This window comes from Amphiura filiformis, chromosome 16 (assembly GCF_039555335.1).
Source record: "Amphiura filiformis chromosome 16, Afil_fr2py, whole genome shotgun sequence".
Lineage (NCBI taxonomy): Eukaryota > Metazoa > Echinodermata > Ophiuroidea > Amphilepidida > Amphiuridae > Amphiura > Amphiura filiformis.
The window spans coordinates 19,070,815-19,088,626 of NC_092643.1; the positions used below are offsets into that span (position 1 = coordinate 19,070,815).

Below are 17,812 nucleotides of genomic sequence, written 5' to 3' on the forward strand. Positions count from 1 at the left end.
TGTGATTAGCATCTTTCAAATTTTCATCCAGAATCTTGTTTTCTCTTTATTACAACAACTAACATATTATTTTCTCGATTATTACAATTTGATAGGTACTTCACGAGAAGCGGCACTATTTTTGTCACGTGATGATGGTCATATTATTGTGCGCATGCGTGGTTTGCCGTTCACGTCGTCTGCTAAAGATGTGGTAAGAAGTGTGTTTTTTGCTAATGCTTTAATACATGTGCTTGCTGTTTGTGTTATGTAAAATTTTAACGGTCTTCAATGTCTCAATATTTCAATGTTTTTGAATGGTTAATTGCTACAAAAAATAAAATACGTGTAATTTAGAGGCCCTATTATGATCCCATTCATTTATGGTCATAGCATACTTGTCATGGAATAGATGTCAAAATGCCAAGAAATTTATAGCAAGTTGAAAAAATTGGATATTGTTTGGTGTGTATAAATCACTCAAATTGATTTGCTTATTTATAAAACTGTTGCAATTTGGTTCTTGCATTTCAAATTATATTACCCACAGCTAGTTTAAACAAAACAGTAGATAATAAGGGGGTTCAGGATAATAATCGATTCATGTAAAATGTATATATATTCCCATGCAGCGTTTCTCTAAATATATAAGAAACAGCGGTTTGAGAAACATCATCAATTGGAATGCTGCAAATCCACTCTGGCCTCACTGGGCTTGTACGTACAGTAAGTTCTCCACAATAACAAAAAACTCAAAAATGGTGATAGAAACTACGTACTACATAACCCCCTTGGTTTCAATAGGGTGTCAGCCTAGTGTCTATTGGGATGCAACATGAATTCTGATGTAACTGTTGTCTTTTAATAATAATGGTGCTTCAACTCACAACAAACACATTACACAAAGTGTTTTTTTTTCTTCATTTTTTTTTTCAATTTCTGGTGGGTTGGTGACATTGATAGCGATCAGGTATCATATCTTCTTTGAAATACTCTTATTTGGTGGAATCTTTCTTTAGAACTTTATTTAACCGTATGCACGGGCGGATAACTTACCAACAATGATAGTGTAAAGCGTTGGTGTTAAAATGGTGAATTGATTGGTACTTGGTAGGTGATTACTATTGGTCAAGTTGGATGTGGTCTTTGTTTTTTATTGCAGTGTCTAATATGTCTGTTGCTTGGCTTGATTAATTCTTTGCGCGCGAGACTTTGATAGTATTGACGAAAGAAAAGATCTTAGATTATAAACTCTTAATTTTGATCGTAGTTTGTGCTTTAAAAACAGTTTCGTACAAAATAGTATTCAATGTAGCATATGAGATGATCGATCTTTGAATGATCCGTATCATTAACTCTCTTCACGCGGGTGTCGACTGCAGACGACATGTTTCAAAAAAAGTTTGAAAAATTCAAAAATTTCAGAAATGTAAATTTTCATGACCATATTTGGAATCAGCATGAAAAATGCATTAAACTGAGTACAAACAAGCCTAGTATTGGTTCAGTAGTTCTTAAGATAGCTCTTGATATTTTGAGAAAATATTTCAAAACTTGAACTTTTTCCGTTGAAGCGCATGGCTAGCAGACAGAGCATTAAGAATAAAGCCTCTTCTAAGATTCTTCCAAACGTGCCGACGTTTATTCTTGCAGGCATTGTCGTGCGCAAAGTTTTCTGTTAAAAGTCAAGTTATGTTATACAAAAAGTAGTGCTTTTTTTGCCATCATAATCATTCATGTAGAAATAAAATCGCAATTACTAGTTTACAAGCAAATAATATTATTTCAGCAAGTAGATACAGTGATGAATAGTAGTAGTGATATCATCTGGGTGATTTATCAGGGTGTTTTTTTAGGGTGGCGTGACTTGGCTGCAACGGGAATTAAACATGGGGACATGTATGGTGGTGGTTGAAACATGGTGCGGCTTCTTATATAGAGTTTGTGGGTTATACAGGTCGTTGTAATGAGGTGTCTCTGGTGGGAAGACTGGTCGAATGGATTAGTAAACATTTAACTGTTTTACAAAATGGCGCAACGTTTTCATTATTGCTAATATTATATCCATGCTCTTTTACAGGTTGAGTTTTTCGGACCAGAAGTTCCAGTGGCTGGTTTAGAAGACGGTATACTTTTCGTGAAGCACCGCAATGGTAAAATGACCGGTGATGCCTTTGTCTTGTTTGCAACAGAAGAGATTGCCACCAGGGCGTTGGCCAAGCACAAGGAATACCTTGGCACACGGTATATCGAAATATTCCGCAGTACGACTGCAGAGGTGCAACAGGTAAGTAAATTCGATATACATATCCCATCATTCATTGCACCAGTGCTCTAGTTTATGTGCTAAATCACACTCGTCTGCTTGGAAAGAAGGTTACAATCCCGGGGGGCACTCGAATTTTTTTTTTTTGGTAGGGGTGTGCCACCGCCAGTTTCGAACTTGAGGTCTAAGGAACTGATCGGCCAGCCAAAAAGGAGGGTCTCCGTCTAGGGAACTGATTGGCCGGTCAAAAAGGGGGTCTTGGGAACTGATTGACTGGCCAAAAGGGGGGTCTTGGGAACTGATCGGCCGCCAAAATCTGAAAAATCTCGGAAACTAAACCCGCAGGCCAAACCAGGGTTCAATTTTGTTGCGTTTTTGCCACAGATTTTTGAAGGAATCGATTTCACTTTGAATTGTGCATTAAATTATTAATCAGGAAAATCATTAATGCAAAATAGGTCTGGTTTGGCCCATTACGATGGAAACCTCAACAAAGCAAAACAGCATTCAACTCAAAATTACTAGACCCTGTAGACCTACAATCTATGCTATTAGCCTACTGATAATTATAGCAGCATTACAAAAGCCCACCATAAAAACAAACCCACAAGAATTATTTTTTTTCAGTGCCGAATAGAAAAACATTTAGACTACATTGAACTGTCATGCTTATACCATGAGATGATTGAGTGAAGTGTGCAGAATTTGACAGCCATTCCACTCCCGATTTTACTAGACCAGTAGATCGTAAATTACCTTTTAATTCATTGTTTATGGAGAGCTGCAAGGATGTGTACATAATTATTAAGGTACTTTTCCTCATATTTGGCAATTTTATTCCAAAAGAGATCTCAAAATCATTTATTTCTAGCTAAATGTTCACCAGCTGGACTCTCGCGATCGGCATTGCTGCAATGTTTATTTATTATCAGTCAACCAGTGTTGCCACTACTAAAGGAGCCCAAAATCCCACCCAAAGTTCACCTTATTCCTTACAATGTGTTTCAATGGGGAAGAAATTAATGGAAAATTCCCTTTGAAGTTTTTGGGCTCGCAAAAGTAGCTTTTGGGTCTGCTTTTGGGCTTGAAATAGTAGGACAGAAAACACGTCTCTCAAGATGCCGATGAGAGCGGAAATCGATGATCTGAGGGTCTATGGAACGGCTAGAAAAATTTTGGGGCTTCAGAGCGGGCAAACAATGAATTCAGAGGGTCTAAGGAACGGCCAGTGGCTCTGAAAAAGGGGGTCGTCGCCGCGGCACATACCCGTATAGCTGGGAAATGTGAGTGCCCCCCCCCGGGGTTACAATATACATGATATAGTAAATAACAGTGGCACAATTGAAGCTGGTGCATTGAATTTTGGGAATGATTGGTCAATTGTTGCAAAGATAAGAAACAGATGTAACAGCGTACTCTCTAAATGTAAAAGAGTGAAAAACTCACTCCCCAAAAGAGTGACTCACTTATAAAATAGAGTTGTCCTTCATTTAACTCCTTGAAAGAGTTAAAATTCATTCTTTTAGAGTGGTTTTCACTCTTTTTATAGTGGTTTTAAAGTGAAAAAACACATTTGACTCTTTTTTGAGTGGTCTTATAAGTGAATCACTCTTTTGGGGAGTGAGTTTTTCACTCTTTTGCATTTAGAGAGTTAAATGTATCTATTTTGATTCAAGTATGCCTAGTAAGTCTGTCTATACTATGAGATCAGCAATATCTAAAATTCATCCATGAAGATGGGTTATTCAGGGTTGAAACTATTTGTGGAAAGTGTACAAGGTCGGAAAACATATCAAATTGATATTACCTTAATTAAGTTACCTTCACTGGACATTAGAATAGCATAGGTATTGGGAAAGATACAGTTTGGCTTAATATTAATCTTATAATGTGGTGAATATGTTTAATGGTGTCTCTGAATGCAATACAATCATTTTACTTTCACAAGTATTATTGGAAGTGCTTTGAAAGTTTTGGATGGCTGCAAAAAACACAAAAACATGACCAATTTCAATGGATTAGTAGGCTACTTAATATTATCCTTGCAATTTAATCCACCTTTAAAAAAAATCAAAACTGAATTATTTTCTGAGAGTTCTAAAGTGTGTTTTTGTACTGAAAGTGCGTCAATACCAGGGCAAGGGAAAACCCACAATGCATAGGCCTACATCTTATCGTCTAGCCTTCAAGTTTTAACAAGTTAACTTTGCCTGTATCACTGTCATATATCCTTTGTGAGTTCACAATACCTATGCTTACTGCATGTCTGTGCCTACAGAGAGTTATCTTAATGCTCTGCATGCTAGCCATGCGTTTATTAACGGAAAAAGTTCAAGTTTTGAAATATTTTCTAAAAATGTCAAGAGCTATCTTAAGAACTACTGAACCAATACTAGGATTGCTTGTACTCATTTTAATGCATTTTTCATGCTGATTCCAAATATGGTCATGAAAATTTACACTTCTGAAATGTTTGAATTTAACAAAATGTTTTGAAACATGTCGTCTGCAGTCGACACCCGCGTGAAGAGAGTTAACTCTCAACAACAATGACCTTGAACGATTGCATCGTTGTCTCGAATATATCTAATGTTAAAAACTAACTCTGTAGATCGCATATAAAGATATTATCATGATTATGCACAGTTTTCCTAATTCTTCTTCTCCTCTGATCATGCGTTTACCTTAGGTGTTATCACGCCTCCATCAGGAGCCACTCTTGCCAGAAGGACCACACCATCCACAGATCCAATCAATTCCTCATCATCATCATCCAGCAATGATTCCCCAACCTCACCCACATCCACATCTCATCCATGGAATTCCACATCCATTCCCAGCACACATACCGGGACACATGCCTGTACCAGCTGCAGCAGTTCCTGCAGGTTTAGTGAGGGATTGCATCAGGATGCGAGGACTGCCATTCACGGCTACAATTGAAGATATTATGGCGTTTTTGGGAGAGTTTGCAGACTTCATCAGGCCTCAAGGTGTTCATATGGTATACAATCTACAGGTAAATAAAAATTCCTTTAAAAAAGGAATGGGCGCCCAACTGTTTGGATACTTTTTTTTCTCTTTAAAACAATAATGTAATATTAGCATAGAAAGAAGTCCATTAATTTTGTATTTTAAACAAAAAATATACGCACAACATTTTATCCCGAACATATCAGAAAACAATAATAAAATCAAATCCAAGCAAATTGTTGTTTTATTTCTAAGCTGGGCATACTTTTAAGCAATGCAGTTGCGAAGTAAATCTAGCAAGACCGAAATTAGACGCTCTTTGCAAAGTCAAGCCAAACAAGAGAAATGTGTCTGATTGGGGAAGGTGTTCTGACAATCCAAATATAAACTTAGTCCACCTCAAATGACCTGTAACAATTTGTGATTGACATTACTTAATTCACCTCGGATGACTTTGATCTGACATTCAACTTTTCGTTCTTACACCAATCATATCCTTAACAATTTAACTCTTACAACTTCCTGTCAACTCTCTAATTTAAAACTCTAAATTTCTGTCTGTTTGCCTTTTCTGTCTACAGTTTGTTACAATTATTATGATAAGCAAACATTGCTGGGTAGATAACAGGATTTAGTTATTTACTTAATCCAATCATGGAGGTAGTATAGCTACAACCTTGGCGAAAAATGTTGCCACACCTGAGCGTTAATTGGCCAACATCCTTCCCTGCTCCCCTATTGCAATGTTGATTTGGACAAAATCGTCATCATTTCTACATTACAGTCTCCCAACATTGGAAAATGGGGGTGGGGGGGTGGGGAAGGGCAAGTGTAATCTGAATGTGCATTTGCAACTATTATACAAAATAGTACGGAACTATCCCATATTTAGCTTCGATTGCGTGCTTTTAACACCAGAACGTGCTGGTGTGGCCCTGGTGTGGCAACGAATTTCCGCCAGAGTTGTAGTAGGCTTACTACCTCCATGATCCAATCATGGCAATAACGTCAATTTTGGTCTTCAGTGTTTTAAAATACAACAATGTAGAACATGTATAATTAATATGCCGTGTTGTTTGCATACAGTTTTCCGCCCAATTGTGCCACCATATTGCAACTTTGGCAATAACCGCTATATAGATTCTATGGTAATTAGCAAACAAAAGCCATCAGTAGAGTCCTCGTTAATTGATCTTATCACTATGGACCACAATAGTCTCATCCCAATGGCATAGTCCAATAACCTCAATTACATAATCATAGTGCAAAATTTGACCTCAAGTTGCAGAGTATGAGTTTGTGTACCCAAATTTTCAAAGGATGAAAGTAGGCCTACAAATGTATTAGGGCTTAAGAACTGTTCCCATGATAGATGAGCATGTTGTGGATCCTAGTGTATGGTCAAATGTCACCGTCTATCGGGTTTCTAAGGCACACGGTAAACTGGTTGAACCCATACAAAGGTCAGGATTTATTTGGTGTTTTATAAATCCTAATTTTGTATTTTAAACAAAGAATATACGCTCACCATTTTATCCTGTGCATATCAGAAAACAATAATAAAATAAAATCCAAGCAAATTGTGGTTTTATTTCTGAGCTGGGCATAATTTTAGCAAAACAATTGCGAAGTCAATCTAGCAAGAGTGAAATTAGAAGCTTTTCACAAAGAATCACAAAGTCATGCCTATATTTTGGCGCCTCCGTAGAGGGCGCCAAAAAACTACGGCACATTTTCTTACATGTTATTACATCAATATACTCTGCATACTACACAATCTACTATACAGCAACATATTCGGTTCAGGCTTCAGTAATACCATCTTCACGTTGTTTAGATGAAAATTTCATTGACAATAAGACAGAAGTTAGAGCCATGTTTTGAAATTTGATTCGAACTAGGGTTTATAATCACAAGTTAAATAAGATTACACACTATATAGTATATCTACGTATTGGTTATGACTGTATAACGGCTACATATCCGCAGGTCAGGTGATCAATTGTTCAAATTCTCGTTCATTCCTGAGATACAATCGAAGAAATGATCTTCCACAATATGCACAAGAACCACAGTGTCCAGGGTTGCAAAATGTCATCAGTAAAACTTAGAGAATCAAACATAACTTTATTATGATTTCTGGGATTCTATAAATATCTCCTAATGTTATCCGAAATTTGGCTCTGCGGCTTGGAGCAAACATGCTAGGGTTATATTACTATGCTTGAAAAATAGTATATTAATATAAAGAAGATAGGTTGATACAATTCTCTGATTTGGGAATAAAACCATTTCCCAACAATAACAAAATTGAATCTTTCATGTCACAGACATGTACGCAATACCATGTTGTGGACTGGCAGAAACATTATAATGAACGTCATTATTACTATATAATGTGACCTAAAAGTCCCAATCACATAACTTTCATTGCTTGATTCATCTTCCAGGGCAAGCCTAATGGTGAAGCATTCATCCAAATGTTGACTGCCGAGAAAGCATTCCATACGGCTGGCAAGTGTCATATGAAATACATGGGTACTAGGTTTATTGAGGTCTTCCAATGTTCTGCTGAGGAGATGAGCTATATGCTTACTGGAGGAGTAGTCAATCCAAAACCACCAACAGTTACACCACCTGGTGAGTTGATCTATTTATAAACCGCAAAGCAAGGGTATAGTACAAGAAGACCACATCTGTAATAGCTGCCAGGTGTCATTTTTTAGATGTGCTCACTGTGTAGAATGCAGAATTTTACAAATGCCTATAAAAAAGCTATTGCAGATAGAACCTTGCACTAACCCTTCGAAATCCTAAACCTTTCCGCTCGCAGCAAAAACAAAAAACAAAAACAAAAATGAAACAAAAAAATAAAATAAGTTCTAAATCAACACGGTCATTTTAGGCTATTTGATATCAGCATTGTGAATGTTTCTGTATTTTGCTTTTTGGAGGTTGATATCCAGAAAAACGCACTGCATTAGTTTTTTTAGTAATTTGACTCAAGCTCTAGATCACTAATGTAAGATTTAAAAAATCACAGCCTTTGCAATACAATGCTTGTAGTTAACGTAATGTTTCCATGTCCTAATTTTGAAGCATTCTAAATTTAAAGCTTTCTAGGTTCTAGACCATATGTCAAAAACAAATTAGCCAAAAGATATTGACAAACAGAGAATAATAAAAATCCTTGCTGCAAACTAATTAATTCCTTCAATTTTCCTTTTACGCAGTGTCTTCCGTGATCTCACCCACGACACCACAAATCCCCTACCCACAACACTCGCATGCAGGCACCATCATCCCCACATCCTACCAACAGCCACGGCCTCATCCAGGTGCTACCACCACCATGATGCCACACCCAGCCACACACCCTATGTACTTCTTTCCTAGTCCACCTGTCTCACCGACCGGTCAGCTGTACTATCCAACAGCGGCTGCCACAAACAGTGCAATTATACGTCTTCGCGGCTTGCAATACGGCGCCACACAACAAGATGTCGCCAACTTCTTCCAGGGATATGGGGTATGTAATTCCGCACGTTTACGATGTACATGTTTGTAAATACAAGTAATAGTAGTTGCATGACTGTGTATAAAAAAAAAAGCAAATAGTTTTTCTATCGTCTAAAATAAAATCCCATTTTCCTATTGTCTGATGTATATCCTCTGCTGTAAATCTGTAAAACTAACTAAAAGCTTGGATGCGAACGCAAATGACTTAATAAAATGATTATAAAACATCACATCTTAAGAACTTATCCATGTACATTCTCTTCATCATCTTAAATCCCGGACTATCCCCCATTTCTCGTCATCGATAGTTTCTGTAGTTTAGAATAGATTATAGTTAAATAACCAATTCCGTGTAATTTCCACCCCGTTTCAAAAAGGCTGCATCGATGTCAGGGCCTAGAGTCGACTGGCAATGAAATTTGCAGACGCAGCATTTATTAGCACGTGCAATACAGGACTGAAATGAAACTATGCAATAGGTATTATGTTCATAAATTTTCAATGCAGCATGTCATAAAGGTGGTTGGTTGGTTGGTGGTGCTATTATATTATTTTCATTATGATTATTATCGTTTATACCAGGTGGTTGCGGATTTCAGACTGGCATTCTTGATTCTATTATATCTTTCATAACATTGGTGACTGATCAATTATTTTACGAACGCTTTTAGAATTAGCAAGGTTTCTCTAACTTGGTTGCAGATAAAATAAAGATATAAATACTTAAATATGGTGAAATTCCGTCTGACAATATAATGGTTCCATTATCATGATTATTATGGTGATGGTGTCGTATCTTTTGGTGGAGGCAATTCAAACGCAGGTGTTGGTTCGATTTAGTTTGTTTCTTCAAGTTCCGAGGTATTTTGGTACATGGTGGCGGTATTGTTGACGTGGATTGGAGTCACGCAGCGGTAATGGTCATTCAGTCTCTTCTCACTACAATCTATACGTTTCAACAATCATTATGGTCAAGGTTTGACTCGATCTTAGGTTGCAATATCATTCGTATTGAACAAAAAGGATAGACTATCATGGTCTACCAACTCGGGATATATCATTAAGGTATATTACAAATACATTAGTACAGTTACAACATCCATAGCAAAGTTAACCATTATCCAGTACATCTTTGTACCACAACACGAATAACATCCCACTTTAACATGTTTAAAGACTCTTTGTGATCATGGTAATGTTTAAAGACTCTTTGTGATCATGGTAATGGGATAAATGGGGCCAGCTTAGACACTCACTGGGGTGACGGGACATATGGCCATATTGACCCTATTTGATACTTTGTCACAACCAATATATTAATTCAGATAGACTGTTAGATAAACGCTCATCAACTGATCATGTTTTATTCTTAAAATAGGCAAAATTACGCATTTCGGCACTGTTGACAAAAACAACCTGAAGTATTTGAGTCCTACTGAATGACCGCTGAGTTTAAGGACTGTCAATAATGAGCTTTGCTTAATCTAGAAAAACGAATTTATTAAATTGCTGGCCGCATATCCATATCCCGTCACTTCAAAGTTGAGGCACCAGGGACAAATTTATAATACGGTTTAAAAATCATAATCTTCTAGATTTAAACATGTTTAATCCATCAGTCGATTGGAAGTTTTTTAAATCTTATTTAAGGATTGTCCTCTAGGGCATTCAGAGAGATAGATACCTGAAATATCTTGAAATGGATCGGTTAACAAAATATTGAAGGAACATACGCTAATAATTATAATGATGATGAGTATTAGCCCGCCAACCGATCTGTATGAAGACATTTCCAATACTTTCAAAACCCGACCAATCTTCAGTCGTGTATCCGGTTACCGGTATAAACCGGCACAACCTTACTCGACACCCGTCTTCCCTGTTTACATAGTTACTAACATAACTTTGTTCTGCTTTGATCTTTTATAGGTACCGGCTGAAAACGTACAGATGCAATGCAATGGTGATGCTCTGGTCCCCTTCTACTCTCAGGATCTTGCCGTCAAAGCTCTTCAAGAAAAACAAATGGTATTCCCAGGAAAGATGGAACTTTTTATGGCTTGAACATGAAAGCTACATCTCCAATGGCCTGGTATAAGATACTGGTATATAACAAAGTTGGTGTCTTTGTGTTGACAAATTTCGCACAAGTTATCATCTTTGGTTTATTTTTAAACGTTTACTCTAAACATTCTTCCAATTGTATAAATAGTTATTTTGCCATTGCTGTCTTCCAAACACTTTACACTACATTTTACTCACGGATAATTTATTTTTCAATCATGAATAATGAATATATCCGAATACAGGCATTTGTGTCTTCCAAACACTTTGCACCAAATGTTAGTCATTGATAATACATTATTCTATCGTGAATAATGAAATTATATCTTTGGTTGTGTCCGCGGATCCGAAATAAGATGAGCATTTTTATGCTTCTATTTTACTGTTACTCGTCTCAGTAAAATTAATAAAAATGTGTAAAACGTTGCAAAGAGTAATGTAAAACTCTCATCATAAAGCAACAGTGCAAATAAGTGATGATGGTTCGAAACAGTTTATGACAGTACAGTACTATTGAATATTAGAAGTAAACGTAGTGTAGTAGTAACAAAAACAACTGAATCTCGTGTAGAGGTCTTGTTGAACAGCATATCCGATGTCTTCCATAATGAGTATCGATCAACTTGATAACACATGAAAAACGTAGGTAGATTTTTTTTATCATTTTTAATAAGTTTGTGTGCGCTTTAATGGAGAAAGATGCTCGCAAATTATCACCATTGTGCCTTATAAATTTGTAGCTTTGAGTAGGAATTTAATTCTTTCATTGAGGTGATTTGGTTTGTCTTATTCATGAATTAAGTGAAGTTCTTCCATTTTAATAAGCTGGATCTTTATCCACTCTAATAATTGACTTTTGTCTAAATGCAAAAAAGTTATCCTTCCACTAGATCAAAGTGCCTTAATGGTTTTTTTTAGAGTAAGAAAACTCTTCCATTGAAAGTATTCAGCTTGAATACGAGTCGAACAAACGTCTTCCACTAAACGAACACCTGAGCACTACCTGCCGATCTAACATTGCCTCTGAATGGTCAGTTACATGATATATTCACTTTAAATCATCAATCAGAATGGTGTTTTGCAAATAATTCACCCCAATATTTTTTGCGTGTTGAAATTATTCTAACAATGTTGCTGATTGGGCCAATTGATAATGAAAACTTCTTTTTGGCCAATAGACAGGTAGTTCTCATGGGGTTAACGAACATCCTTTATAAAACACTTTGAATTTACTGCCTTTATCTTGAGAGGACCAAGATTTTTCGTCCATTTACGTGAATTTGCCTTACGCATTTTGCATACAGTCTGGATAACAGAGTATCACCACTTCTTCATATTTTTTTTGCACATCGTCTTGCCAGTTAGGGCTTCTAGTCCAGAAGCTTATTTAAATAATTAATTGTAATGCAAATTGATTGATACAACTTTTGAAACAAAAGTACAATATTGTAGTTTCTAGACACAACTCGTAATTGAGCTTCCATTTTTTTGTCCCAATATGTATTATATAATGTATTCGTGAAAACAGTATGATACTAATGGCCTAATTGTTGTTGGCAGTATTATTTTCGTGCATGTTATTATAAAGTAATCCAACTATGTGTTCACCTGTAGTAATATAATTGATTTATATACGGCCTATTCCTACGGCCTATTATGTGTAAAAAGCACTATGTAGTGTCTATGATGCCGTTCAGCTTTAGATAAACGGTAATTACAACTTTCTAAGTTCAAATTTGAAGACTTTTCACTATCAATTGTGCTGAGATCAAATCACTATTTTAAATGACTGATGAGGGAAGTGATGCGCGGAGTCTATTGTTGGCGATTCACAAACGCCATGTTTGTTGTCATAAACACGGCAGATTTTGACCGTCTGGTAGAGCTAGAGTCTACTCGTCAACGTTATCTCGCGAGAAATTCTAGTTTCACTTTCGAAATTCTTTTTTTCATCTTTCATTTAATTATGAATTTTATTTTAGATATTATTATATACAGATTTAATTGAATCTGCAGATCGTGTGCTCAAGAGCCACTGGCATTTATAGTAATAATGATAATAATATTAGCAATCTTAATGATATCACTATTTTGTATGAATATATGCATAAATATTTTTTCATAAATTTCACGATCAAAGTAGGCATTTTTTTGATGATGTATGGCGCTTCATCGAAAACGATCTTTAAACAGTAATGATAAAAGCAATTAGCGGCTTGTGTCTTTCATACATAAATAATCTCGCTTCTGAATTTGAAACTTCAGTCTATCCGCAGATTTGAAGTTGTTTGGATTGCTTTTATCAAAACTTTTGAAGTTTACAACCGAACTGCCTTATTGTTTTTCGAATATTTTGTCAAAAATAAGCTTTACCGCAAATATATAGTGAACATTAGTCGCAATTTTCGCCTCTTAGCGTTTAAAAGCTTAAGAATTGTTGATTCATGGCAACATTATGTATACGTTGCTATGGTTACTCAACATCAATTGTTATTTTTCCCGATTTTTCGTAGCCATTTAGTTGTATCTATCAATAGTTTATTTGCCAGGTAGATCAAATGTTAGCTTGAATATTATTCCAAATCTTGCATAATTATAATTATTATTTTACTATTCATATGAATTATGTTGTTTAATTATGTAAATCACGAATTGAATTGAATTGAATTGTATATTTCTGTTAAATTTAATGTATACTGCACATTGTTGTTATATATAGTTATATGCAGTCTTTTAAAATCTCGATGTCTTATTTTTTCGTTAATTAGTAAGTAATCATATTAAAAGTGTATTTTAATGTAATGTAGTTTGATCATGACGAAGAGGCGATTGCAAAAATTCCCTGATGTTGGTTTTTCACACGAGAAAAAGAAAAACACAATTCAAAATGGTTCATATTTTAGAAACACTGAAGTGATTCTATGTATTTTTGTAAACCATTGGTATTAGTTGTTTTTAACAACTGATTCAAACATAAAACCAGAAATGAAATTATTGATTTCAGGTTTTTATTTTCATCGGATGTGGGGAAATTATTATTTTTTTAAAAATATAAAATATTGCGGGGGAAATAATATATAAAAGTGAATCACTGTGCGTTGAGATCAGCTGTTTATACGGAAATTAAGTTGCTGGTACAAATTTTCGCAATGAACTTTTATGTATTATTTCCTTCATAAAATAAAATAGAAGTTTATAGAAAATATTATACCCATGATATGGGTATATAATTATTATATTATCATGAAACAGAGTCTATGAAGAAAAAGAAAAGCCACGTTGAGACCGTGGATATAAGTTTTTTATACACCCGAACCTGCCACTGTGCTACGCAATACAGTGCAATATTGTATGTACCGTCGGTGGAGGGCGTCTCCTTTTTGGGTCCTAGAAGTGGATGGTGACACGGGCACTTTATAATCATGGCTGGCTTATTTAATCCACCCCTTGTTTAATTTTTGATTTTAGACTATTCACAATTTTTTTGGGAATAAAAATGCCTCCTAATCGCAGCGAAAGTCGATTGTATTTTTTTTTCTAAATCGACTTTTTATAGGCCAATAGGATAATAAGAATGTAGTTAGACTTGTTTATGCATTAATTTCTGCATTGTATGTAATATACTATTTTAGAATGTAACAATATATAAGTGCCTTCCAAGTTGCGCAAGAATTTGACCAATCTGAGGGCAGCGTTTCTTATTATGTAACAAAATGCTTATTTTGAAAAAGAAAATTGTCTTTACATTTGAACGCATAAACAAGGTTAATTGGCATAATAGGCCTTTGTACAATGATGTATACAGCTGGGGAAACAAGCTATGACTTGATTAACTGACTCAAATCTGAGACTAATCTCACCTCAAAGCTTATGGATATTCAAGCCTGGCTAATAATGTCAATGGGTATGATGATTTGGGGATCAAAAATGTTATCATATACTGCCAAATGAAACAAAGCTGAGTTGTAGTCACAACATCAAAAGACTGACACACTTTTAAATAGAGTGCATAGACTGATAGGGGGGCCTATAACTAAGACTCGAAGTCTTTAGGCTTGATTGTGACAGCATAAAAAACAAAAACGTTTGGATTGGGCTATGTTTAATTTGGCAAAACAGTATAATACTTTCGTAATCGCCCCCCCGAAATAGTGCTGTATTTTTCTGAAATTAGGGAGTAGCACACTAAAACTTTAACAGGTTTAAATGAATTATGTATTATGGAAGCTCTCAAATTTACAATTTTAACACACTCGATTCGCATACCTTTTTTCCGGGTACCCTGGCTTGTCTCAACCATATTAAGCAATTTTAGGGCCGAAATGCACATTTAGGAGGGCGAAACACAGGGGGGGGGCGGTCTGGGCGAAACACATGAATACTCATTTGGATGTATGTAGGCTATTAATAATTAACACGCTTTGGGTAGAGTTCAGTAATGGCTTATTTTATGCGCATGGTCAGTAGTGACGTGAAATATTTTATGCGCATGGTCAGTAGTGACATATTTTATGCGCATGATCAGTAGGAGCATTATTTTCATGAGCATTAGCAGTAGAACGATTATTTTAAATGTATTTGGAGGCTCCTTTAATGTTTTAACGTCTTTCTATGTCCTTTATGATGAACTTACTGTATAATATATTATTAAGATATAGTCTAGTATTATTAATATTACAACTTGAACACGTTAAGTATGTAGAGAAAGAAAGCACCATTCATTTGTTGATGTACCTCATTTTAACTATGTCTACATTTATTGATATTATGAAAAAATGTGAATAAAATACTTGTATCGTAACAATTGTGTGATATGAAATCATCTTTTCTCGATTTAGAAATATTTGGGAATTGACAGTTTCATTCTTATAACCAATTACTTCTTATAAACAATTCACAAGAAAGTGAAAATTTGAGCAAAATTAGTTCCACATACAGCCGGGGGCGGGGGGGGGGGGGGCACTCAACTACCTGCGTCGCGAAGTAGGGGCATATCGGGTACAAAGCGTTATTTAAAAAAAAAGGGGGTCATTGGGTACAAACAAAATAAAAAAAAGGGTATCAGATATCGGGTAGAAAATTTTGAAAAAATGGAGCAAAATTTTGAAAGTTTCGGCATAGGCCTAATTTGGAAAAAATGGAGCAAAATTTGAAAGTTTCGGCATTATTTTGTTGCATTTTGATGATGCTATTCTAGAAAATCTAGAAAAAAGGGGGTCATTAGGTAGCCGCAACCAAAAAAGGGGGTCACTGGGTAGCCGCAACTAAATAAAACGGGGTCATTGGGTATAGTCGACTTCAAAAGAGGGAGCCTATTGACAGGCACATACCGTCATGACGCGTCACTTCCAAAGTTGAGTGCCCCCCGGGCGTAGAGCCTACTAAAGATTTTAATGCTTGAACTTCAACTTGTACCAAGTCTTTGTTTTTTGCTTGATTGTCAGGAAACATGCTAAAAATGCACGTTTTTAGCTCTTTAAAAAACCCATAAAATTATGAGCTTTTACTTTTATATCCAGTTAATACTAAATGAATGATTAGGATTGAGCTACATTTCATTTGGCAATGGCAGAACTTGATAATATTTTTTTAATCCCAAAAAATTCAGTGCTTATTTTTCTGGAATGGAGAGTAGGCCTAAAACCTTGGCCTATTTATCATTTGTTTATGTTGAAACGCATGCAAAAAATGTGACCGTTGCCGCTTATTTAGAGGGGCGTAGCCCGGGATGAAGATGAATTATCTAGTTTCATCAGGTGGATGGCAAAAGCAAATTGCAGGAATCTTTGGTGCCATAGCTACAGTTGGCTGAATCAGTGGCGGCGCCATGGGGGCATGAGGGGGCAAATTCCCCCAGTCAGAACTCTTGCCCCCTGTTGCCCCAGTAAAATCCAACTTTTTTTTTTCTGGCGCCGCCACTGGGAATAATACGGCGGATGAAGATGATTTGTATTAATGCTCTCAAATGGTCCTAATTTGGTAGAAAAGTTCAACTGTATACTTTAGTAGGCCTACTTAGCATAATGATAGTGGGTGCGAACGGATTTTCCAGAAAAGGTTTTGGAAATCCCGCATAGTTCTAATCATAAAAAAACTCGGAAAGAACGTATTATGCCTGGGGTGTTATGATTTGACTCATACATTAAACCTGGGATAAACATGATAAAAACGTTAACCACAAATTGGGGACATGTCGACATAGTTCGACCGTACATACTTCTCATATAGATAAGGCCTAGGCCTAGGCCTACATTTTAGGACCAACTACGCACGGGACTACGCACCCCAAATTAACAGTACGAATTCAAAACGAAAGTGACGCTTTCATTCAGTATTTGAATATCGTATGATGTACAAACCGGGGGAGGTGGAAGCCGGGGGTGGAAGTGACTTGGATGTGCGAACACAAGTTCAAAACTATAGGAGTCTTTCGGTGAGATGAGAGGTTCGACACATAAGTAGCATTGGGTGAGACGGGATCTCTCCGCGAAGCTGGGCCAACTTAATCCCCCGCCCACTAAAAAAAAGAAAGGTGAGACTGGGACTTTTGTTGAGACGGGGAAAATGTTACCCGAAAAAAGGCAGTCTTTCTGTGAAACTGCACTGCAAAAATTGTGTCTTACCTGAGGACAATATTTTAAGACGCGACTTTGAAGCCACTTTTTAGCCATGTCCTTATGCAAGTCATGTCTTGCATGGAGACATGGCTTGTGGAAAGACAGGACTTTGAGCTATGTCCTTATCCAAGACATGACTAGCTACAAGACATCAACAAAGTATGTAGCTAGCCTTAAGTCATGTCTTAATTATAGGATCAGAATGGGACATGTCTTACTTCATGTCCTAATTAAAGACACATTATTGAATAAGTGACTTCTAACAAGTCACTAATGCTTCGAGTCGTGTCTTATCGCAATTTCCTATGTCTCTAAACTAGACATGACTCATATGCATAAAGTCATGACTAACCACAAGATATGTGGTTATGATATGTGACTTGCACAAAGACGC

At 36.2% G+C, this 17,812-nt stretch overlaps 1 protein-coding gene across 2 annotated transcripts in view; it reads left to right on the plus strand.

The window, feature by feature from the left end:
• LOC140135683 (epithelial splicing regulatory protein 1-like) overlaps positions 1-15,605 on the plus strand; it is a 38,081-nt gene extending 22,476 nt beyond the window's left edge. The window contains exons 9-15 of one of the 2 annotated variants that reach the window (XR_011856554.1): positions 96-193; positions 2,060-2,266; positions 4,935-5,264; positions 7,669-7,858; positions 8,452-8,747; positions 9,115-9,216; positions 10,667-10,801. Coding sequence is in view for 1 of the 2 variants with exons in the window: in XM_072157269.1 (XP_072013370.1) it covers positions 96-193; positions 2,060-2,266; positions 4,935-5,264; positions 7,669-7,858; positions 8,452-8,747; positions 10,667-10,801 (1,256 nt within the window). In the remaining variant the exon portion in view is untranslated. Of the gene's footprint in view, positions 1-95; positions 194-2,059; positions 2,267-4,934; positions 5,265-7,668; positions 7,859-8,451; positions 8,748-9,114; positions 9,217-10,666 lie in introns of both variants that reach the window. The other variant, XM_072157269.1, reaches the window with a different exon arrangement.
• Positions 15,606-17,812: the final 2,207 nt, after the last annotated feature.